The following is a 26,210-nucleotide window of genomic DNA, read 5'->3' on the forward strand; positions in this document are numbered from 1 at the left end:
CGTGACTTTTTTCCGTATTCCCGACGCTTTTTGTATCGCATCCGTCCGTGCGTCCCGCCGAGCGCTGATCAGGGATGCAGATAACGGATCGGCATCCCTGTTCAATTTTTGGCGTGACTTTTTTCCGTATTCGCGACAATTTTTGTATGGCATCCGTCTGTGCGTCCCGCCGAGCGCTGATCAGGGATGCACATAACATATCTGCATCCATGGTCAATTTTTGGCGTGACTTTTTTTTTTATGTATCCCCGACGCTTTTTTTATCGCATCCGACCGTGCGTCCTGCAGCGACCGATCAGTGCACTGCGTCTGTGCGTTTGAAAAGTCAAATGGCGCTCCTTCTCTTCTGAGCCCCGCCATGCGCCCAAACAATTACTTTCCACCACATGTGAGGTATCAGCGTACTCAGGAGAAAATGCACAATACGTTTTATGGTGCATTTTTTCCTGATAGCCTTGTGAAAAAAAAAGCTACCTAGTTGAAGCAACCGTTTTGTGGTAAAAAAAATTTTTTTCTTTTCACGGCTCAACGCTATAAACTTCTGTGAAGCCCCCAGGTGTTCAAAGTGCTCACCAAACATCTAGAAAAATTATTTGAGGGCTCTAGTTTCCAAAATGGTGTCACTTGTGGGGGAGCTCCACTGTTTAGGCACCATAGGGGGTCTCCAAACGTGACATGGCGTCCGCTAATGATTCCAACCAATTTTGCTGTCAAATGGCGCTCCTTCTCTTCTGAGCCCCGCCATGCGCCCAAACAATTACTTTCCACCACATATGATGTATCTGCGTACTCAGGAGAAAATGCACAATACATTTTATGGTGCATTTTTTCCTGTTACCCTTGTGAAAAAAAAAGCTACCTAATTGAAGCAACCGTTTTGTGGTAAAACATTTTTTTTTTCTTTTCACGGCTCAACGCTATAAACTTCTGTGAAGCCCCCAGGTGTTCAAAGTGCTCACCAAACATCTAGAAAAATTATTTGAGGGCTCTAGTTTCCAAAATGGGGTCACTTGTGGGGGAGCTCCATTGTTTAGGCACCTCAGGGGGTCTTCAAACCTGACATGGCGTCCGCTAATGAGTGCAGCTAATTTTGCATTTAAATGGCGCTCCTTGCCTTCCGAGCACTGCCGTGTGTCCAAACATTTGATTTCCACCACATATGAGGTATCTGCGTACTCAGGAGAAAATGGACAATACATTTTATGTTGCATTTTTTCCCGATACCCTTGTGAAAAAAAAAGCTACCTAGTTGAAGCAACAGTTTTGTGGTAAAAAAAAATTTTTTTTCTTTTCACGGCTCAACGTTATAAACTTCTGTGAAGCCCCCAGGTGTTCAAAGTGCTCATCAAACATCTAGAAAAAATATTTGAGGGCTCTAGTTTCCAAAATGGGGTCACTTGTGGGGGAGCTCCATTGTTTAGGCACCTCAGGGGGTCTTCAAACCCGACATGGCGTCCGCTAATTAGTGCAGCTAATTTTGCGTTCAAAAATTCAAATGGCGCTCCTTGCATTCCGAGCACTGCCGTGTGTCCAAACATTTGATTTCCACCACATATGAGGTATCTGCGTACTCAGGAGAAAATGGACAATATATTTTATGTTGCATTTTTTCCCAATACCCTTGTGAAAAAAAAAGCTACCTAGTTGAAGCAACAGTTTTGTGGTAAAAAAAATTTTTTTTCTTTTCACGGCTCAACGTTATAAACTTCTGTGAAGCCCCCAGGTGTTCAAAGTGCTCATCAAACATCTAGAAAAAATATTTGAGGGCTCTAGTTTCCAAAATGGGGTCACTTGTGGGGGAGCTCCATTGTTTAGGCACCTCAGGGGGTCTTCAAACCCGACATGGCGTCCGCTAATTAGTGCAGCTAATTTTGCGTTCAAAAATTCAAATGGCGCTCCTTGCATTCCAAGCACTGCCGTGTGTCCAAACATTTGATTTCCACCACATATGAGGTATCTGCGTACTCAGGAGAAAATGGACAATACATTTTATGTTGCATTTTTTCCCGATACCCTTGTGAAAAAAAAAGCTACCTAGTTGAAGCAACAGTTTTGTGGTAAAAAAAATTTTTTTTCTTTTCACGGCTCAACGTTATAAACTTCTGTGAAGCCCCCAGGTGTTCAAAGTGCTCATCAAACATCTAGAAAAAATATTTGAGGGCTCTAGTTTCCAAAATGGGGTCACTTGTGGGGGAGCTCCATTGTTTAGGCACCTCAGGGGGTCTTCAAACCCGACATGGCGTCCGCTAATGAGTGCAGCTAATTTTGCGTTCAAAAATTCAAATGGCGCTCCTTCCCTTCCGAGCTCCGCTGTGCACCCAAACAATTGATTTTTACCACATATGGGGTATCGGCGTACTCAGGAGAAAATGCACAATAAATTGTAGGGTGCACTTTCTCTTTTCTCCCTTGTGAAAATGAAAATTTTATGGCTAAAGTAACATTTTTGTGTTAAAAAGTAAAATTTTCATTTTTTCCTTCCACATTGCTTTGGTTCCTGTGAAGCACCTAAAGGGTTAATAAACTTTTTGGATGTGGTTTTGAGCAGAGTGAGGGGTGCAGTTTTTAGAATGGGGTCTTTTTTGGGTATTTTCTGTCACCTCGGTCTCTCAAAGTCACCTCAAATGTGATGTGGTCCCTAAAAAAAATTATTTTCTAAATTTTGTTGGAAAAATGAGAAATTGCTGATGAACTTTGACCCCTTCTAACTTCCTAACGAAAAAAAAATTTGTTTCGAAAATTGCGCTGATGTAAAGTAGACAAGTGGGAAATGTTATTTAGTAACTATTTTGTGTGACATATTTCTCAGATTTATGGGCATAAATTTTCAAAGTTTGAAAATTGCGAAATTTTCAAAATTTTCGCCAAATTTCCTAAATTTTCACAAATAAACGCAAAAAATATCGGCCTAAATTTACCACTGACATGAAGTACAATATGTCACGAAAAAACAATCTCAGAATCGCCAGGATCCGTTGAAGCGTTCCAGAGTTATAACCTGTCAAAGTGACACTGGTCAGAATTGCAAAAAATGGCCCGGTCATTAGGGTGTTTTAGTGGCCGGGGGTGAAGGGGTTAAGTAGAATTTTGTATGTAATAGGGGACCTTGAGAATTTAGATTTAATTGGGGTACAGGGGACATTTACAATTAGATTATATAGGCATACTTGTTTTATACTCTGAGGGGCATTTAGACAGTTTATATTATTAGCTCATTAAAACTATGGACGTGTTGCTGTAATCCTTCATAAGACTAATCACTTTTTCCTTTATTCTCTAGGCACCTTAACATGCCAGCACGGATGTCACGTCATCACCACATCACGTTTACCTATGGATCACTCCGGTTTCACCTAATGTATTGCACACACTTATCCTGAGTATGTACGCATGCGTGCGCGGCTGCGGGGATCCATAGCCGTGCCCGCGCCTGCGTCAGTCATACGAGGGTATCACGCCCCATTCACTTTCACATGCCGTGTGTGGGGCATGGGCGCGCGTCCGTCCTGGCGCGCGCTCCTGTTCCACGACCGGCATTACGCCGCCTGTGGTCCGCTTGTGCGCATGCGCGGGGGGCGTCCCTGACCGGGGTGCCCTCTGCGCCTGCGCGCTGGTGCGTTCCACGGACGGCGCAGCGTGTCACTCACAGGATTTCCTGTGCACATGATTCAGCTTTAAATGGCGGCCGCCATACACCCGCCGGTACCTCCGGTCATCACGCAGCTTTCTTCCCCACGGAATCACCACTGCAATTGCGTACTCAGGTAATGGACAGGGGGTCTGTCCCTCTATTCTTTCTTGGAATGATTACTGTGACATGGTTATTGATTATGTTAATCCTACAGATCCTCACAGGGGGGCTGTAGATACGGGACTTACAGGATCACTGACAGTGTATTTCCACTGAACCACCACTGCATCTGGCCTACCCAGGTAACTAACAGGGATTTATTAATACTCCTTGTAGAAAGGTTAATGACTCTTTTATAATTCTACAAAAACTTATAGATACTCAAAGAGATATTCCCTAAAGAATCTTTTAAAGTATATCAAGGACTAAATTTGAACACACACAGTGGTGAGTGATGAAAATCCCATCCTGTATATATATGTCTCATCTTCTCCATGTTACTCAGTCTGTCTTTTATTCTTCATATTTGAAGGAACTTATTCTTCATATTTGAAGGAACTTGGTCCCATAGTACAGCAGCAACATGAGCATGAGCCCCTTTGAGAGGTTAAATGACGGTAATTAAGGTAATACTACATTACTTTTTGTGCCCAACATGGTGACCGAATCTGTACTAAGCCCTGGCCTTCTTCCCCCCCCTCCCCCTCTCTTAAAAACCCCACCCCCCTCCTTCACCGGATGGTGGTTGTAGTCTAATTCTTATCATTTTCTCTGTATCTCAAGCGTTCTAGCGGACCATATACCACAGCTTGCTAGTGAACATTTGGGTCTCCAAGAGACATGTCACATAGATAATAGCAAAGGTAAATTTTATTATCGATTTTGTGTATTTTACATAAACCTTTATGGTCCCCTACATACACTTATACATAAAGTACCTGTAATATTCTCAAGATGGGTTTGTTTTCTACTTCAGGTTGATCACTAAGGTACCACTGGTCAACATATGTGAACTTAGTTTCACCAGTCTAACCTCATATACGTTTCTTGTGGTACGTATTTTTCTTCATAATGCCTTTATACATATGTGTTATGTATACTAGGGTCTCTTAATTGAACAATCATGAATTGATAATTCATATAAGTGTACATCAGGTTTTTTTGTTTGTCGTACGTATTGTTCAAACGCCAAAAACATTGGCCGAATTTTTTTGTTTCATGCATTACGTGTAAAATTGACTGTATGTGTAAAATTGACTGTATATGTCTATGAGATTTGATACTGTATTTTTTTCTTTTGTTTCAGTACATTTATTTGATAAAGGCCAAAATTGTATGGCCAAAACGTCATAATAGCACAGACCTTTGCATGAATAAAAATTGGCATTAATAAGCATCAATATTCTCGTTTCTTCAATTCTTTGAGTGCCCGAGCTGACTTTCTGCACTATTGACTTTTTTCTCGGTGGCACCTAACTTATTTTTGTGAGCCAGATTCTATGCTAAACCTTGCTGTCCTGTCCGGGCCACACACCCAGACCAACTTCAGGCTCTTTGCTGTCACTTTTCTCCTCTCTACTACTTTCCTCCTTCCACTTCCTTAGCTTAACTCTCACTGCCTGTGTTTTCCCTCCTGCAGAACTGTGAACTCCTTGGTGGGTGGAGACCAACCGCCTGGCTCCACCCCCTGGTGTGAACAACAGCCCCTGGGGAAGGCAACAAGGATTTTGTGTTTTGACTATGATGTGCCTGCAGGGAGTGTGGGGTGTGTAAGTGTTGTGCTCTGTGGCCCCTGGCTTGTCCAGGGCGACACAGAAGCACTGCAGCACTGCCTCGGCGAAGCGGCAACAGGCTGTGCTGAAGCTAATCTGCATAGGTGACAAACCCCACAATGCAGAAGAGGTGTGGACAGCTCTGAAACAGCATGCAGATCACTGGCTCACACCTCTGAACCTAAAGCCAGGAAAGGTTTTGTGTGACAATGGCCGGAACCTGGTGGCGGCTTTGAGGCGAGGCCAGCTGACACATGGTCCATGCGTGGCCCATGTGCTCAACCTCGTGGTTCAGCGGTTTCTAAAGTCATACCCAGAGCTGTCTGATCTGCTGGTAAAAGTTCGCCGCCTGTCTGCACATTTTCGAAAGTCACCTACTGCTTCAGCCGGCCTTGCCGGCTTTCGGCGCCATTTGCATCTTCCGGCTCACAGACTGGTGTGTGATGTCCCCACGCGTTGGAATTCAACTCTGCACATGTTGGTCAGGATATGTGAGCAGAAGAGGGCAGTTGTTGAGTACCTGCATCACCCAAGCCGTAGGGAAATGGGTCAAACTCCACACATAACACCTGAGGAGTGGAGATGGATGTCCGACCTATGTACCATCCGCCAAAACTTTGAGGACTCCACCAAGATGGTGAGCGGCGATGATGACATTATTAGCGTCACCATACCGCTTCTCTGCCTTCTAAAATGGTCTCTGCTCAAAAAACAACCATGATGCATTGCAGGCGGAGCGCGATGAGTTTGAGCAAGAAACAGTAGTGGGTGTGGGTGATAACACACAGCCCAGCCTCGTCTCATCACAACGTGCAGTGGAGGACTATGACGAGGAGGAGGATGAAGACATGGAGCAACTCTCCGGCCAAATTGAGGATATGACATGCAGTCATATCCTCGGTTCAGCGTGGCTGGCCAGAGGACAGGGTAGATGAGGAGGAGGAGGAGGAGGAGGACAGCATGTTCAGTCATCGTGTTGGTCAGGATACTGAAGTGATGGCTGTTAAGAGTCTGGCACACATGGCTGACTTTATGGTAAGCTGCCTGTCTCGTGACCCTCGCGTTAAGAACATCTTGGCCGACAATCATTACTGGTTGGTAACACTGTTAGACCCACGCTAAAAGGAGAACTTTATGTCTCTTATTCCCGAGGCGGAGAGGTCAGGCAAAATGCAGCAGTTCCAGAAGGCCATAGTCACGGAAGTAGGCAAAGCATTCCCCTCACAAAACGCTAGCGGCATAGGTCAGGAATCAGTGGACAACCAAGGCGTACAGCCGAGAGGGGCACAAGTCCAATCCGCCAGAGGTAGGGGAACAGTCTTCAAGATGTGGGACAGTTTTCTCAGCCCCTCACATACCACAGCCCCTGAGGTGCGGGGTAGTGCCACAAGAAATCCTAAGTTTGCCCAGATGCTCAAGGAGTACCTTGCAGATCAAACAACTGTACTCTGACATTCCTCTGTGCCTTACAATTAATGGGTATCCAAGCTGGACACGTGGCATGAATTGGCTCTCTACGCCTTTGAAGTCCTGGCCTGCCCTGCCGCTAGCGTTTTGTCACAGCGTGTTTTTAGTGCCGCAGGTGGAATCATTACAGATAAACGCACCCGCCTGTCAACTGAAAATGCTGACAGGCTGACTCTGATCAAGATGAACAAGGGTTGGATTGGGCCAGACTTCACCACACCACCAGCAAATGACAGCGGAATTTAAAGTTTGTAACGGGAATTTGCCATGTACCTCCACTCACCTATGGTAACACACTTCTGGACTTTGGCTAATCGCTGGACTGCTCCTCCTTCTCCTCATGCGCCATCATGATGACCGTTACAATAGTTAGGCCGTTGTTTCAGGTATACCCCCAGTGGTAAATTTTTTCGCCCATTCTTTCAGAATGGGCATTACAACGACAGGAGACCCGCTCCTTTGCAATGGGAACAATGTTTTGAGGCCCTCATGCACATCTCTATCCAGGGACAATGTGGAGCCTCCAAATTTTTGGCTGCCCTGCCTAAGGGCTATACTACAATAGACCCACTTCCTTACAATGGGCACTTCAGGTTTACAGGCCATCATGCACGTCTCTATCCAGGGACAATATGGAGCCTGACGCTGCCACCGACTGCCACACACGTGCGGTTTTTAAATGCAAGCACGGACGCACTAAGAACCTAACAGGTTTTTAGGAGCGACAATTACTGACAAGTCTGACACTATCTGGACTGGTTTAGACTGTGTACACCAGCCCCAGATATGATGAAGGCTGGTATACGGTCACCACTAGGAATGGCTATATACCCTGCCTGCCTGCCTGCCTGTATACTGCTACAATAGTCCTGACAAGGACTCTTCTGGTCACTAGCCTGTATTCCGACCTGGCTATACCCTGCCTGTATACAGCAACAATAGTCCTGAGAAGGACTCTGCTACTGTACTCCGACCTGGCTATACCCTGCCTGCCTGTATACAACTATAATAGTCCTAAGAAGGACTTCTGGTCACACTGTTTGCAGCCCTGCTCCGGAACTAACTATAAAGGGCCGCAAACCTTTCCCTGAAGCAGCGACACTCTCCCTGCACTGACTGTCTGGATGGCTGTGAGCAGAGCACAGCGCGCCCGCCGGTATAAAGGCTCGGTCACGCTGTGCAGGCCGGCCAATCACTGCAATTCCACAACTCAGAAGAAATTGCAAAAAGTCTCGGGTGGTGCTGAATGCGTTTTTATTAAACCAAGAGTGAAGTCTGTCCCATAGACGTTTCGGTCAACATCAGACCTTTATCAAGGGATCCATCAGACTAGAGTATTGTAGACATAAATATGCACCAACGGACAACAAGTGTAATCATCAATCGCGTCTAACAGTAGGGTTGGGTACTGTGAACGTGTAACCCAGGTAGTGTGTCGCGCTAAACGTACGAGAAGTAGGGGAAGTCTCGTTTGCAACACTGTGGGGAGCGAGATACTGTTTGTATTTCTGTGCATGTGCTGACGGGCAAAAAAAGAAGAGAAGGGGGAAACCCAATTCAATATGTAGGGTATTATGCCCAAAGAGGTAGCCTGAATGATCAGGGTAGAAGTCACAAACACAGTTGTTCTCGGTCGGAGGTAAGGACCATGTATATCCAGTCAAGCATTAAGGAATCTCATATGGCTGCCATATTGAGTGCATAAACATGCATGCTGTGGAAAACCACAGTGGCAAGTCTTCAATAGGATCAGGTAAAGGATCTCACGATCTGGGTGCTAGGCAAAGAGAGCAGCTGCAGGCTTAACAGGGTAAAAACCGTGGAGAATCGTCAGGAGTAAGATAGGGGACATATAGCCGGCGCTGGACTGTGCCTGTGTCAGGGTGGGTGTGTGTAGACCGGATGCTCCTGTCTACACACACCCACCCTGACACAGGCACGGTTTTTACCCTGTTAAGCCTGCAGCTGCTCTCTTTGCCTAGCACCCAGATCGTGAGATCCTTTACCTGATCCTATTGAAGACTTGCCACTGTGGTTTTCCACAGCATGCATGTTTATGCACTCAATATGGCAGCCATATGAGATTCCTGGAAAAGTATTCTATGGACAGATGAGACAAAGATCAACCTGTACCAGAATGATGGGAAGAAAAAAGTTTGGAGAAGAAAGGGAACGGCACATGATCCAAGGCACACCACATCCTCTGTAAAACATGGTGGAGGCAACGTGATGGCATGGGCATGCATGGCTTTCAATGGCACTGGGTCACTTGTGTTTATTGATGACATAACAGCAGACAAGAGTAGCCGGATGAATTCTGAAGTGTACCGGGATATACTTTCAGCCCAGATTCAGCCAAATGCCGCAAAGTTGATCGGACGGCGCTTCATAGTACAGATGGACAATGACCCCAAGCATACAGCCAAAGCTACCCAGGAGTTCATGAGTGCAAAAAAGTGGAACATTCTGCAAAGGCCAAGTCAATCACCAGATCTTAACCCAATTGAGCATGCATTTCACTTGCTCAAATCCAGACTTAAGATGGAAAGACCCACAAACAAGCAAGACCTGAAGGCTGCGGCTGTAAAGGCCTGGCAAAGCATTAAGAAGGAGGAAACCCAGCGTTTGGTGATGTCCATGGGTTCCAGACTTAAGGCAGTGATTGCCTCCAAAGGATTCGCAACAAAATATTGAAAATAAAAATCTTTTGTTTGGGTTTGGTTTATTTGTCCAATTACTTTTGACCTCCTAAAATGTGGAGTGTTTGTAAAGAAATGTGACAATTCCTACAATTTCTATCAGATATTTTTGTTCAAACCTTCAAATTAAACGTTACAATCTGCACTTGAATTCTGTTGTAGAGATTTAATTTCAAATCCAATGTGGTGGCATGCAGAGCCCAACTCGCGAAAATTGTGTCACTGTCCAAATATTTCTGGACCTAACTGTATATACCTTCTGGGTACACATATAAAGGGTGGACACAATGGTTGTACACAGTTGGGAAAATTCAGGTTATTACAGATGACAAAAGTTCTACCAGTATTTCAAATGGTCTCACATATTCAGACCTTTCATAGTATGGTAGCCATAGCTAATCCCACCATGGAAGATGTATATGCGGTTGAACAGGGTTATACAGACACCAACCTGTGGTTAGAATGGATGAAATATACAGTACACCAAATCAACTGGTCAGACTGTTATGTATGTGCAGGAGACAGACCTCATTTAGTAACTGTCCTACTTAATTTAGATTACGAAGCTGAATTATGTCTTGTTAGTCTGTTTACAAATATGACAGAGGGAAATGCATGTGAAGAATGGAAAAAGAGATACCCTATAATATCCAAGGCCCCCTCCCTTGGGAAAGGCATCACTATATACCCTGGCAACTATACCTGTTATAATGTGAGTGGTCAAGGGAGAGATATGGGTAGATTTCGAGATGGATTCTGTGGATCCTACAGCAATCTCACCCGTGATCACTTAATTAACCAGGTACAGTCTGTGGCAGATGTGTTTTGGATTTGTGTGGATATGAGAATTCGATCACGAGCAGAAGGAAATTGGACGGGAAAATGTACTTTAGCTAAGGCACTTATGCCTATACACATAGCCCCCGCTGACCACACTGTCAAAGAAAATGACTTTTTAGCACACATAAAAGTCAACTTAAGGAATCGACGGAGTACAGACGATGACCATACCGGTAGAAATACACCTAAAGGCTCTTTTGACCCACATGTTTACATTGACGCCATTGGAGTGCCCAGGGGGGTCCCTGACGAATATAAAGCTAGAGACCAAGTCAGGGCGGGATTCGAATCTATTATCCCCATAATTACTGTAAATAAAAATGTAGACTGGATCAATTATATTTACTATAATCAGCAACATTTCGTTAACTATACACGTGATGCCTTACAGGGACTAGCAGAACAACTAGATTTGACCTCCATCATGGCTTATCAAAATAGAATGGCCTTAGATATGATCCTCGCAGAGAAAGGTGGAGTCTGTAAAATGGTGGGAGATGTTTGTTGCACATATATACCACATAACACTGGAGTGGATAGGAAGGTCACCTTAGCTGTAAAAAAAACTCACTACACTGTCTGAAAAATTGAAGAAGAATTCAGGAGTAACCGACCCCTGGGGAGACTATTTTGGGTGGACGAGTTCTTTTAAAGGCTGGTTGATCCAGATAGGGACCGCCTTTATTATAGTATTAGTTATATTACTAGCCATTCTGGTTTGTGTAATTCCGTGTTTAAAGAAAATATTTTCCAAAACAGCTGAAGTCACATTAGGAGGGACCTTTCCTTTACTCAAAACAGAAGACCTAGGTATGACAGACGACATGCCCATAAAGACCAACACGACCCTTTCTCCCAGTTATATAACGATTCTGCTAGAATAATCGGAAGAAGAGAGGACTTAGAGAACCTTGGGACATGGGAAAGCCCCACTACAAAGGGTGAGGACTTGCCTAGGAATCCTTGGTCTCAAACCGGTGAAGAAAACCCTTTCCCCTCTCCGCCCATGCCTCAACGTTCAGTTAAGCAGGTCGTCCGCATAGATATCTCTACCTCTCTTCCTAAGGGAACACAGTACCCTTGGAATTCAGAAATGGCAGAAATAAGCTTTTAGGGGGGACTGTTGGGGATAAGAATTGAGTAACCAAAAATACTTAATTCAGCCATTTCATAGACTCAGGTATATAGTTTAGTAGATGTAAACTAACACACATATTTATGCATGCTTTTGTTTTCTTACTAACACGTATTTATGTATATTGTATATTTAGTGATTTTCCTTAACACAGTATATACCAGTATATGTAAATTGAAGATGGCTGCCACATCCTGTCTACACCCAAGATGATGAACAAAGGAGAAATTCCTAAAGCTTGGACTGACCAATCCAGAAGAGATTATGCTAATTTCTATACGTCTTGAAGCCCTGGTCTGCGATACTTGATTGGACCATACTTTTGTATACACCCTTACTATAAAGGCTTTGTCTAAGATTAAAGTTTCAGTCGGCTCGTCAGTCGTGAGAGAGAGAGTCATAATTGATTCAACTAATTGTTATTCTTTCTCGCTGTGCACACACAACAATATAATTTGGAACAGCAGACAGATCCCGAGGGACCGTTTGAGTCCCATCATCATCATTTCGACAAAACTATTCTAGGAAAATCTGTGCTACAAAAATCCAATGGTTCTTTTTCACTCCTGAGTCCTATGGTGAAGTCAAAAAGTACTGTACAGTCACATGTGGGGTATTGCCACATTCAGAAGAAATTGTGTAACACATAACAGGGCCTTTTTATTTATTCCTCTCGTAAAAATTGGAAATCTGGGGTTAAAACAATATTTAGTGGTAAAAATGTAATCCTTATTTTCTTCACAGCCCAATAGTATACAATTTTATGACACACCTGTAGGGTCAATATGCTCACTGCAATCCCTGGATGAATTAATTGAGGGGTGCAGTTTATAAAATAGGGTCCCCCTAGTGAGCCCAAAGGAAAAAACACATTTAATTTGCATGGTCTCAGATGGTAAAATTAAGCTAGCCCTGAGCATGTCCCTAGTCACTAGATACGCAGTGACAATTGTGGCTTCAAAGGTGCCCAAGTGCCGGGCCCGGGATTCCAGGTGTTGATCCAGATCTGGCACTTGAATAATTACAAAAATAAAATAAAGGAAAAATAAAGAAAATAAAAATGAAGTGAGCGCTTCATACTTACTGAGGCTTTGTTGCGGCTGTACACTGCTCCCGCAGCCTCTCCTTCACTTACTGGACCGCTCATTCTTGCTCATCCATATGCATGGCTTTCCCCACCCACCGGCCGGCCTGGCGTCTGTGATTAGTTGCAGTCAGAAGCGGCCCCAGCCTGTGTGACATCGTCTGACTGCAACCAATCACAAGCGCTGTCTGTGGGTCTACCGTGGTATAAATATAAATAAATAAAACAATTGGCGTAGGGTCCCCACATATTATGATACCCAGCACAGATAACGTTTATGGCAACAGGCTGCAGGCCCCAGCCGTATGCTTATCTTGGCTGTATATCAAAATAATAGGAACCGCAAGCGACTTCTTTTTAATTATTTAAATAAATAATTTTAAAAAACGACGTACGATCACCCCAAAATTTTAATATCCATTATAAAGCCTGACAGCTGGGGGCTGGTATTCTTAGATTGGGGAGGCCTATGGTTATTAGGCTGCCCCCCAGCCTAAATATAGCAGCCTGCAACCGCCCGGGCATCAAAATCGCATGCGGTATGATATGGTGGTGCTGCGTTTTTTTGTCAGGAGGTGTAGATTGGGTGCATGATTATGGTGTGAACATTTCATCACCAAATCTACATCTCTTGGCAAATGGTGTGGACATTTCATCACCAAATCTACATCTCTTGGCAAAAAAACCCCACCATTTTCTGCCAGGAGATGCTGTTTTCACCTGAGGTGAGGTCACTGACTTTACTGAGGTCACCTGAGGTCAGGTTACCTGCGGTTACAGGGGGAGGACCGTGGGAACCTCCAGCTGTGACTGCAAATAACTTGAGTTACGTCACTGCTGATTGAGTGGCTCATTAATTCTCTGCCGAGAGCTCACAGTGCACAGTCATGCTCTATGGCCACTCGCTGTGACTCAGATGTAGGTTTTTTTGTATTTTATTCCAAATAAATTATTTTTTCATTGTTTGTGTTTATTTACTTTCACTTACAGATTAGTGATGGGGGGTCTCATAGACACTCCCCATCACTAATGTAGGGCTTAGTGAAGAGCCCGGTAAAGCACTGGATTTGTCGCGTTTAATTGATGCAACAAGCCTGGGCAGCTATTTTTAGGCTGGGGGGCGTTCTACTAACCAGTGGTCTCCCCAGCCTGAGATTACCAGCCCCCAGCTGTCAGGCTTTATCATGGCTGGGTATTAAAATTTGGGGGAACCGCACGTCATTTTATTTTAATTATTTATTAAATAATTAAAAATAAAAAGTGCATGCGGTTCCTCTTATTTTGATACACAGCCAAGATGAGCGCACGGCTGGGGGCTGCAGCCTGTAGCAGTATGCTTTATCTGTGCTGGATATCATAATTTTTACTATACGCTATAGACCCACATAGCATCTGTGATTAGAAGCACTCAGCTGACACTCAGAGTGGGAGTGCGTCTGACTGCAACCAATCACAGGCACTGGTGGGCGAGGAAAGCAGTGCATTTCAATGAAGGTAAATTATCAGCTCCAGAAGTGAATTTGTGGCCTCGAAGCAGTGGATAGCTGCGACAGAGCATCAGTAAGTACAGCACACCTGCTCCTATAAGCTATCCCTTGTACCAACATTTTTAATCACTGGATTCTGGTCCCTATTGACTTATATGGGGACTGGAACCGGATTTAAAAAAAAACAGATAACACGAACCCACCAGTCCCAGTTATCTGCGAGCCTGCCCATCACTAGTTGCAACCTTTTAAAGTGAGACTGGTCAGAATTGAAAAAAAATGCCCGGCTCATGAAGGTGAAAATAGGCTTGGGAATGAAGGGATTACGTTTTGGGTAGGATAGGGCGCTGTGCAGACCAGGGCATTCCATCTGCCTAAAGGTGTGTAAGTCCTAAGAGCTCCTACTTGTAGTTTCGGGTCAGTCGGTTCCCATACAGCCCTCTGGAGCGAGGAGTAAATTCCCCTCATGTGTCTGGCCTGTGCACTGGCTGAGCTCCAACTGTACTCTGACTAACACCTGAGGTAACCGCAGTTATGTACCAAGACTCCGCCCACCAGCTATTCTGCCCAGTAACAAGCCCTGTGGGGAGTTTAACCCTTGATGTACCAGTGTACACCGCATACCTCATGTAAACAATGTAAACTACTGTATTTGTAAAGATTATAAAACCCTGTAGAATGAAGAGAATGTGGCTCTGCTCTTATTTATATTGTGGGGCGATTACCTGTAGGATCCTCCTCTTTGCACCACTTATCTCCCCACACATCGCTTTCTCCTTTCTCCATTATGGCTTCAGAATTAATCTTCTTCAGATTTTTCCCGGATTTCAAAACTGTGAAAATAATAAATGTAAAAGTCACAGACAGAAGGAAAACTCACGTGGAAAGTTCTAGATGGATGCACTTGTGGGGGTGCTAATGAGTGCGCAGTGTCAGAGGATGGTCACACTCACCTTTCCTCTGCCATCGCATCCGACGCTGGATTTCTGCTCAGTGTGCATGATCCTGGACTTCTGCTCACTATGAAGCCGGGTGTACGTGTCCCGGCTTCAAACTGATGCAGTGCACATGACTGAAATCTCAGGATCATCCGTACTGAGCCGAAATCCAGTATCGGAGGCGATGGCAGCAGAGAGGTGAGAGCGACCACAAGGGCGTGCTAAAATGCTAAGGGGGCCGACTAGCAAGGGTACTAATGCCCAGGGGACTAGTCATGGCCTCATTAGCATATAATAAGAGATCTTTAGAAATACTTTTTATAAAGCTCTCTTTATCTATGCTAGTGTATACAGTGACAGTTAGGGCGGCTTTGCACGTTGCGACATTGCACGTGCGATGTCGATGGGGTCAAATCGAAAGTGACGCACATCCGGCATCGCAGTCGATATCGCAACGTGTAAATCCTTTTTGATACGATGAATGAGCGCAAAAGCGTCGTTATCGTATCATCGCTGCAGCCTCCGACATTTCCATAATGCCGGTGCAGCGACAGGTGCGATGTTGTTCCTCGCTCCTGCAGCAGCACACATCGCTGTGTGTAAAGCCGCAGGAGCGAGGAACATCACCTTACCTGCCTCCCGGCTGCAATGAGAAGGACGGAGGTGGGTGGGATGTTTACATCCTGCTCATCTCCGCCCCTCCACTTCAATTGGCCGCGTGCCGTGTGACGTCGCTGTGACGCCGCACGACCCGCCCCCTTAGGAAGGTAATAATAATCGCTACGGCAGCTTTCACTAGATATTGCACGTGCGACGGGGGCGGGACTATCGCTGCAGCATCGGTAACACATTGTTACCGATGTCGCAGCGTGCAAAGCCCGCCTTAGGCAGGGATTAGCAATATGCACCCAGAACTGCTCGTGGTTTTGGGTGCATATTGGACCTGACAGGTTCTCTTTAAGAACAGAAGACAGAACTTATTACATGGAGTCTAATATAATGAAAACAGCCACAATGCTGAATGAATTCAAAAGTAGATGACAAATGTCAGTCAGTAAAACATTGCAAATAAGTTTCATAAAATAAAAGGAAACAAACCAGGAACCTAATACTCACTTTTGTGTATAGTAGCCAGCGCCCGGGTGAGGGAGAAACCAGGACAAGTCTTCAATACGCTGAGCTCAAGAAATGACCAAAGTCTAAAGGGTGCTTTACACATTGTGACATCGCTAGCGTTTGCTAGCGATGTCGCGACCGATAGCACCCGACCCCGTCGGTTGCATGATATGTGGTGATCGCTGCCGTAGCGAACATTATCGCTACGGCAGAGTCACATGCACATACCTGTGCAGCGACGTCACTGTGACCGCCAAACAATCCCTCCTTCAAAGGGGAGGTGCATTCGGCGTCATAGCGACATCACTGTAGCGTGACTGAGCGGCCGGCCAATAGAAGAGGAGGGACGGAGATGAGCGGGACGTAACATCCCGCCCACCTTCTTACTTCCGCATTGCCGGTGGAGGCAGGTAAGGAGATGTTTGTTGCTCCTGCGGTGTCACACATAGCGATGTATGCTGCCGCAGGAATGACAAACAACATCGTACCTGTGGCAGCAGCGATATTAAGGAAATGAGCGACGTGTCAACGAGCAATGATTTTTCACGTTTTTGTGCTTGTTGATTGTCGCTCATTTGTGTCACACGCTGCGATGTCGGTAATGGCGCCGGATGTGCGTCACTAACGACGTGACCCCGACGATATATTGTTACCGATATCGCAGCGTCTAAAGCCCCCTTTACACTCATTCTTAAGACCTGGTCATTTGTTGCTCATCCCCCATCCTGTAATGTCCCCTCCAAGGGGGAGATCAGGATAACTGCATTTTATTATTTTTCTGAAAAAAATTGATTAAAGGGAACCTGGCAGAAAAAAGGTTTCCCACCCCTGAATTAAAAGGTATCAACCACAGAGGACTCTCTGTTCTTTTAAAGGGAATCTGTCAAGTGATTTGGGGCCTATAAGCTGCGGTCACCACCACTGGGCTCTTATATGCAGCATTCTAACATACTGTATATAAGAGCCCAGTCCGCTGTGTAGAACATAAAAACCACTTTATAATACTCACCTAAATGGGCGGTGCGGTGCAGACTTGTCGATTGGGTGGCTCTGTTCCCTGGGTGCGGCGCCTCCTCTTTCGGCCATCTTTGTCCTCCTTCTTCTGAAGCCTGGGTGCATGACGTGTCCTATGTCATGCACAGAGGTCGGCATTGAGGTCCTGCGCAGGTGCACTTTGATTTGTCATGAGCAAGGCAGATCAAAGTAATATAGTGCACCTGCGCAGGAGCTCAATGCCGGTTAGTGTGGATGATGTAGGACGCGTCATGCACCCCGGCTTCAGAAGAAAGAGGACATAGATGGCCAAAAGAGGATGCGCCAGTACTGGAGAACGGAGACACCCATTTGACCAGTCTGCACCGCACCGCCCGTTTAGGTGAGTATTATAAAGTGATTTTTAAATTCTACACAGCGGCCTGGGCTCTTATATACAGCATGTTAGAATGCTGTATATAAGAGCTAACTGGTGGTGGCTGCAGCTTATAGGCCCCAAATCTGGTGACAGATTCCCTTTAAAAGAACAGAGAGTCCTCTGTGGTTGATACCTTTTAGACCCGCAACACACATCTGTTTAATTTGTACGTGTGCGGTACGTATTTGCACGTACCGGAGACACGTACACACGGAGACCCATGTTATTCAATGGTAGATGGCACACACACGTAAAATCACACGGAACGTGTGTCCGTGTGGTAAGTACGTGTGTGCGCTTTTCTTCCCGGACGACATGTCCGTTTTTGGCCGGCAGCACGCAGGCACGGACCCGCTTTAGTCTATGGGTCCGTGCCTGCACGGACCGCACACGGAGTATCTCCGTGTCTAGCACGTTTTGTGCGTGTGCGTTTTTACACTAGCGATCTTATTTTATTTTTTTTTTTTTAAATTAAATTCAGTATACTTACCTTTTTTTCTGCTGTTCTCAATCATACTTACATTGGCGCTCAGTTTTTTTCTTCCCCCGGCTCATACCGCTCCCCGATCACCAGCGTGGCGAGGAACAGCTGTGCAGAGAATACGCGGCAACAATTACTTTGAATATGCCGGCCGCTCATTAATCAATCTCGTATTCCCTGCTTTCCCCACCCACAGACGCCTGTGAGTGGTTGCAGTCAGACACGCCCCCCACGCTGAGTGACAGCTGTCTCACTGCACCCAATCACAGCAGCCGGTGGGCGTGTCTATACTGTGCAGTAAAATAAATAAATAAATAATTAAAAAAAACGGCGTGCGGTCCCCCCCAATTTTAATACCAGCCAGATTAAGCCATACGGCTGAAGGCTGGTATTCTCAGGATGGGGAGCCCCACGTTATGGGGAGCCCCCCAGCCTAACAATATCAGTCAGCAGCCGCCCAGAATTGTCGCATACATTATATGCGACAGTTCTGGGACTGTACCCGGCTCTTCCCGATTTGCCCTGGTGCGTTGGCAAATCGGGGTAATAAGGAGTTATTGGCAGCCCATAGCTGCCAATAAGTCCTAGATTTATCATGTCAGGCATCTCCCCGAGATACCTTCCATGATTAATCTGTAAATTACAGTAAATAAACACACACACCCGAACAATCCTTTATTAGAAAAAAAAACACTAACAAATTGCCTTGTTCACCAATTTTATAAGCCCGAAAAAGCCCTCCATGTCCGGCGTAATCAAGGATGGTCCAGCGTCGCTTCCCGCTCTGCTGCATGAAGGTGACCAGAGCTGCAGAAGACACCGCCGCTCCTGTCAGCTCCACGCAGCTAATGAAGGGAATGGGCGGCTGCTGACTGATATTGTTAGGCTGGGGGGCTCCCCATAACGTGGGGCTCCCCATCCTGTGAATACCAGCCTTCAGCCGTATGGCTTTATCTGGCTGGTATTAAAATTGGGGGGGACCGTTTTTTTTTAATTATTTATTTATTTATTTTACTGCACAGTATAGACACGCCCACCGGCTGCTGTGATTGGGTGCAGTGAGACAGCTGTCACTCAGCGTGGGGGGCGTGTCTGACTGCAGCCAATCATAGGCGCTGGTGGGCGGGGAAAGCAGGGAATACGAGATTGATTAATGAGCGGCCGGCATATTCAAAGTAATTGTTGCCGCGTATTCTCTGCACAGCTGTTCCTCGCCGCGCTGGTGATCGGGGAGCGGTAAGTATGAGAGAGGGCTGCTCACTTCAGTCACTCGGGGGATTAGCGGTCACTGGTGAATCCTTCACAGGTGACCGCTAATCAGTACGCGGCACACAGACAGAGCCGCGGCATGACAATGAAGTCGGGTGAAGTTCACCCGAGTTCATTCTTATCGCGCAACTCTGTCTGCTGTCAGCCGACATGTATCAACGACATTGTGCATCACACAAACGGACATTCCACACGGACATTCCACGTACACATACACGGGCATTTTACACACAAACACGGACATTTTACAAGTACACACGGCTCGCATACGCCATCACACGGATGCCATACGTACCGGAGAAACGCCCCAAAAAACGGAACACGGACCCGAAAAACGGACCGTAAGACACGTACTTTTTTTTGCGGAAGTGTGTTTTAGGCCTAATGCAGGGGTGGGGAACCTTTTTTCTGCTAGGAGCGATTTGGAAATTTCTACCAATCTTCAGGGGCCGCAAAAAATTATCAGCTTGAAAATCACCCTAATATATTTGGTCAAACAATTAACTAACCCCAGACCCCTACTGTGGTGGCTGGAGCTGCTTCTCTGGTGCGGCTGTAATGTTCAATGAAATTGATCATGTTGTTTATCACAACTGTTTTCCAGGTTTGTCACAGTCAACAAATTGGTAAATCGTATACATTACATAGGAGACGCTGAAGGCACATACATCACCAAAGGGGCTGGGATATATATATATATATGTCACGCTCCCAGTGTCATGCCACCGTCCCTTACCCACTGATCCAGTCTCACCGTCACGGTATCACTCCTTACCCACTGATCCGGTCCACTTGCCCACCGGTCACGGCTGCCGCTCGTGCTCCCCTGCGTCCTGCTCCCTTGTGTCTGACTCTGAGTGGTCTGACTGAGTTGTCTGGCTCTGATTCTGAGGCCCATGCATGTGTATAGGGCGGGACCGCGCCCATTCACCTTAACTTATAGGCCCAGCACCCCTGAAGCAGGATATGACATGATACTGGGACAGGGTATATAAGGCTTCCCTTTCCATGTGGGCGGCGCCTGAGCAACGTGTTCCTTGAGCTAGATGTCAGGTCTCTCTGTGCATTGCATCCCAATTAACCTGTGTCTTCCGCAGTGCCCGTCTGCCGTCCTGACCTGGTCTCAGAGTGCCGATCTCCCAGGAAGTGTCCTGGTGACCGTGTGCTGAGGATTCTGCCATCTCCTGTCAGTCTGAACCTGTCACCTGGACTTCGCTCGGCGACCTCAACCTTCACGCCCAGCTGGACCCAGATCCCGTTCCAACCTGGCACCTGAACCTGATTCCGGCACCGTCCCCTGGAATCCTGTGGTCCCAGAGACTCCGTACTACCAGTCCCCTGAAGGCCGCTGTTCCCGTACCTACTCGTGTTCCGGCTGCCGTGCATTGAGGCCCTCTGGTAGGGCGACCAGACAGTCCTTGTATAGGGGTTAGCTCTTTGTTGCCTCTCCAGGCAAGTGCAGTGCACGGTCCAGAGAATCCATCACCAGGACCTAACAATATACATCACAGAAGACACTGCGGCCTATAAATGACAGGAGATGCTGGAGGCATATATACATCACAGGAGGGGCTGTGGGCACATATACATCACATGAGGGGCTGGGGCATATATAAATCACATGAGGGACTGGGGGCATATATAAATCACATGAGAGGATGGAGGCATATATAAATCACAGGAGGGGCTGGGGGAATATATACATCACATGAGCTGCTGGGGACATATATACATCACAGGATATGCTGGGGGCATATATACATCACAGGAGGGGTTGGGGACCATATGTACATCACAGGAGGGGCTGGGGACATATGTACATCACAGGAGGGGCTGGGGACATATGTACAGCACTGGAAGGGCTGGGGCATATACATCACAGGAGATGCTGGGGCGAATAAATTACTTGAGATGATGGGGGCATATACATCACAGGAGGGGCTATGGCTCAAACATCGCTGGGAGCCACGGACAGTACTGCCGGGCACGGAAAGCATTGGCGGCGGCAAGGACAGCACTAGCGGGGCACAAACGGGACTGCGGGACATGGACAAGATTGAGGGAGCATGGACAGCACTGGGGTGATGGCACACAGCACTGGGGGAGGGCTGACACACAGCACTGGGGGAGGTGGTGACACACAGCACTGTGGGAGGGGGTGACGCACAGCGCTGGGGGAGGGGGTGACACACAGCACTGGGGAAGGGGGTGACACACAGCACTGTGGGAGGGGGTCACACACACCACTGGGGGAGGGGGTGACACACAGCACTGGGGGAGGGGGGTGACACACAACACTGGGGGAGGGGGTGACACACTTCACACAGCGTTGGGAATGCAGCATGGCTCACACAGAGCCAGGACGCAGCATGGCTCACACAGAGCCGGGACGCGGCATGGCTCACACAGCGCCGGGATGCAGCATGGATCACACAGCGCCGGGATGCAGCATGGCTCACACAGCACCGGGACGCATGTACTGCAGGGAGGCCGGTGAACCTACTGCTCCTCTTCTTCTCCATGACTGAAGCGCCGGGCATCTCTCTCTACAAAGTACATTCTCAGTATGCTGGCACAGGCCAGCATATGGAGAACCTAATTGTATGTGCCCCACTCATTGTAATTAAAAAGGTCGGCAGCCGACAAGACCACGGCTGCCACCCGAGTACTGCTATCCCCAGGAATGTGCCCAGGAACTGCATAAAAAGTAATCGCGGGCCGCATACGGCCTGCGGGCCAGAGGTTCCCCACCCCTGTTTTAATGCTCAACTTGCTTTTTCTGTTGTTGTTCTAACTGCACCTCTGGATTGTGATGTGTAAGGAAATCTAATTCCCAGACATAATGAGAAAAACCACGGTGGACACCGGAATCCTATATAATAAACCATATTACAATTCAATGACATTTCCCACAACTCCCGTCCAGTTTTTTTATTGTGTAAATTGAAAATGGCGCACACATGACATATTAAATGTTCACAGACCAATAAGAGATAACAGAGAGGAGATCCAGTACCGTATATAACACTTACAGTTAGGTCCAGAAATATTTGGACAGTGACACAAATTTTGTTATTTTAGCTGTTTACAAAACCATGTTCAGAAATACAATTATATATATAATATGGGCTGAAAGTGCACACTCCCAGCTGCAATATGAGAGTTTTCACATCCAAATCGGAGAAAGGGTTTAGGAATCATAGCTCTGTAATGCATAGCCTCCTCTTTTTAAAGGGACCAAAAGTAATTGGACAAGGGACTCTAAGGGCTGCAATTAACTCTGAAGGCGTCTCCCTCGTTAACCTGTAATCAATGAAGTAGTTAAAAGGTCTGGGGTTGATTACAGGTGTGTGGTTTTGCATTTGGAAGCTGTTGCTGTGACCAGACAACATGCGGTCTAAGGAACTCTCAATTGAGGTGAAGCAGAACATCCTGAGGCTGAAAAAAAAGAAAAAATCCATCAGAGAGATAGCAGACATGCTTGGAGTAGCAAAATCAACAGTCGGGTACATTCTGAGAAAAAAGGAATTGACTGGTGAGCTTGGGAACTCAAAAAGGCCTGGGCGTCCACGGATGACAACAGTGGTGGATGATCGCCGCATACTTTCTTTGGTGAAGAAGAACCCGTTCACAGCATCAACTGAAGTCCAGAACACTCTCAGTGAAGTAGGTGTATCTGTCTCTAAGTCAACAGTAAAGAGAAGACTCCATGAAAGTAAATACAAAGGGTTCACATCTAGATGCAAACCATTCATCAATTCCAAAAATAGACAGGCCAGAGTTAAATTTGCTGAAAAACACCTCATGAAGCCAGCTCAGTTCTGGAAAAGTATTCTATGGACAGATGAGACAAAGATCAACCTGTACCAGAATGATGGGAAGAAAAAAGTTTGGAGAAGAAAGGGAACGGCACATGATCCAAGGCACACCACATCCTCTGTAAAACATGGTGGAGGCAATGTGATGGCATGGGCATGCATGGCTTTCAATGGCACTGGGTCACTTGTGTTTATTGATGACATAACAGCAGACAAGAGTAGCCGGATGAATTCTGAAGTGTACCGGGATATACTTTCAGCCCAGATTCAGCCAAATGCCGCAAAGTTGATCGGACGGCGCTTCATAGTACAGATGGACAATGACCCCAAGCATACAGCCAAAGCTACCCAGGAGTTCATGAGTGCAAAAAAGTGGAACATTCTGCTTTGGCCAAGTCAATCACCAGATCTTAACCCAATTGAGCATGCATTTCACTTGCTCAAATCCAGACTTAAGACGGAAAGACCCACAAACAAGCAAGACCTGAAGGCTGCGGCTGTAAAGGCCTGGCAAAGCATTAAGAAGGAGGAAACCCAGCGTTTGGTGATGTCCATGGGTTCCAGACTTAAGGCAGTGATTGCCTCCAAAGGATTCGCAACAAAATATTGAAAATAAAAATATTTTGGTTTGGTTTGGTTTATTTGTCCAATTACTTTTGACCTCCTAAAATGTGGAGTGTTTGTAAAGAAATGTGTACAATTCCTACAATTTCTATCAGATATTTTTGTTCAAACCTTCAAATTAAACGTTACAATCTGCACTTGAATTCTGTTGTAGAGGTTTCATTTCAAATCCAATGTGGTGGCATGCGGAGCCCAACTCGCGAAAATTGTGTCACTGTCCAAATATTTCTGGACCTAACTGTACATTTACCATAGGGGCTGTCAGGAGCGTTGGTAAGAATACAAAAGATTAAGGCCCTGTGCGCACACTGCGTTTTTACCTGCGGTTTTGCTGCGGAAATTTATTAAGAAATCTTTCTGCAGACATATCCCAGCAAAATGGGAAAACAAATAGCTGTGCGCACACTGCGTTTTTTTCTCAAGAAAATTTTTTCTGCAGAATTTCTTGAGAAAATTTCTTGAGAAAATGTGCATGCCACTTATTTTCCGCAGGTATCTGCGGTATTTCACTCCATTCACTGTAATGTAATCGCGAAATACCGCGGGTATACCGCAGGTAGCAAATGTTGTGCGGTATAGCCGCGGTATACCTGCGGTAATGTTCATCACTGCCTGCGGTTTGCAGGGGAGTGATGTCATTATGACCGGAAGAGGAAGCGGAGCAGAGAGTAAACACACACACACATCACAGACACAGACATAGAACACACACACACACACACACACAGACATATAGAATACACATACAAATCAAACAGACATATATAAAAAAAAAAAAAAAAAAAAGCGTGGGCTCCGCTGTATTTTTACCGTCCAGCCGAGGTAAACACACAGCGGCGGCCCGGTATTTTCAGGCTGGGTAGGGCGAGAGCCATGGTTAATGCCCCCCTTCCCCCCGCAGCCGAGAATATCAGCCCGCAGCTGCCCCGGGACTGTCGCATCCATTATATGACAGTCCCGGAGTGTCCCTGGCTCTTCCTGATTGCCGTGATGCGGTGGCAATCAGGGTAATATAAGGACTTAAATGGCAGCGGATCGCTGCCATTTAAGCCCAGGCTTAATCATGGCAGAGTCTATGAGACGGCGTAATCCACAGGTCCCACGACGCTTGCATCCAGCCGCGACTGACACTGTACTGAATGCAGCCTCGCAATGAGCCTGCAGAGGTAACCACAGGTCATTTCTCACAGCCGGTAATGTGAACACACTACCGCCCGGGAGAACTGCAGCGTGTCGATTGTTGATTGATCTGTCCTCTATCTATCTATCTATCTATCTATCTATCTATTCTTCTATATGTCTATCTATCATCCATTCTTCTATCTATCTATTCTTCTATCTATCCATCTATCTGTCTGTCTGTCTGTCTGTCTATCTATCTACTGTATATCTCAGAAGGAAATGCTCTTTTTTTTTTCTCAATGTGCTTTATTGCATTGAATGCATTAAAACACAAGTACCAACCCGCGGCAAAACCGCGGTAATACTGCAGCAAAACTGTGGCAATACCGCGGGTGCGTTATTACCGCGGATTTGCCGCGGGTGCGGTATTCTGCCACAGGGTGCGGATTTTTCTTAAGAAAAATCCATTTTCTAGTGCGCAAATAGCCTAAGGGCCAAAGCTCCAAGACATAAGTTTTGCCAATGATCCTCCCACCCAAACAAAAAATGTGACACCACAGATAACACAGCGATACCACTCCAAGTACAGATAATGTAGTAGATGTTGTAAAAAGTTCACATTTATTAAACAATTCATCACACTGTACATCTAAATAACAGAACTTATAGATAAGAGGACATATAGATAACTGCTGACATAAGAGAAGTGTATTTGTGTGGAAAGTTCTAGAGGATTACATCATGCGTACAGAAGGCGTCTAAAAATGGACATTGACAGGTGCAGTTCAACACATAAATATCCTTCACAAGAGATGGGGGGACCTGACTCGGAGGGGGATCGACCCTGCAGAAGGACACATGTTGGAACTGCAGTGTAAAGACTGAGGCCGGACCCATCCAGGATGAAGCATGGATAACGAGGAAACTATTATAACCTTAAAGGGAAGGTGTCGCGTTTTTTTATTTTTGTATTAATAATAGTGATTATGAAATTAAGTATTTTTAATACAAAATTAAATTCACTGTTTATTTAGTTTTTATTTAATTCTAGTGTTACTGAAGCACTGGGGGCGGCCATCTTGGATTTGGTGTTTGTAATGACAGTTACTCCCCTCCTTTATGGCAGCCCCCTGTGCATAGAGGACAGTGGTCGGTTTCTGACCCCATTTAGTAACATTAGAGAAGGCGTCTGTTGTGAAATGGACGCACCCCCTGGGCTGTCCAGATCACAGCAGAGGGAGGAGATCAGCACCATCTTTGTGGAGCACACAGCACGTGCACTTTGCCTCTGTCACCCGCCGGGATGGATGGAGTTA

At 46.1% G+C, this 26,210-nt stretch overlaps 1 protein-coding gene across 6 annotated transcripts in view; it reads right to left on the reverse strand.

Moving 5' to 3' along the window:
- The window catches only part of LOC142245448 (uncharacterized), a 138,772-nt gene that overhangs the window by 99,057 nt on the left and 13,505 nt on the right, over window positions 1-26,210 (reverse strand). For 5 of the 6 annotated variants that reach the window (XM_075318163.1, XM_075318161.1, XM_075318157.1 and 2 more), the window contains exon 2: window positions 14,841-14,948. In XM_075318163.1, the coding sequence (XP_075174278.1) occupies window positions 14,841-14,948 (108 nt within the window). Of the gene's footprint in view, window positions 1-14,840; window positions 14,949-20,690; window positions 20,771-26,210 lie in introns of those variants that run through there. The other variant, XM_075318162.1, reaches the window with a different exon arrangement.

The sequence above is a fragment of the Anomaloglossus baeobatrachus genome, chromosome 7 (genome assembly GCF_048569485.1).
Source record: "Anomaloglossus baeobatrachus isolate aAnoBae1 chromosome 7, aAnoBae1.hap1, whole genome shotgun sequence".
Taxonomy (NCBI): Eukaryota; Metazoa; Chordata; class Amphibia; order Anura; family Aromobatidae; genus Anomaloglossus; species Anomaloglossus baeobatrachus.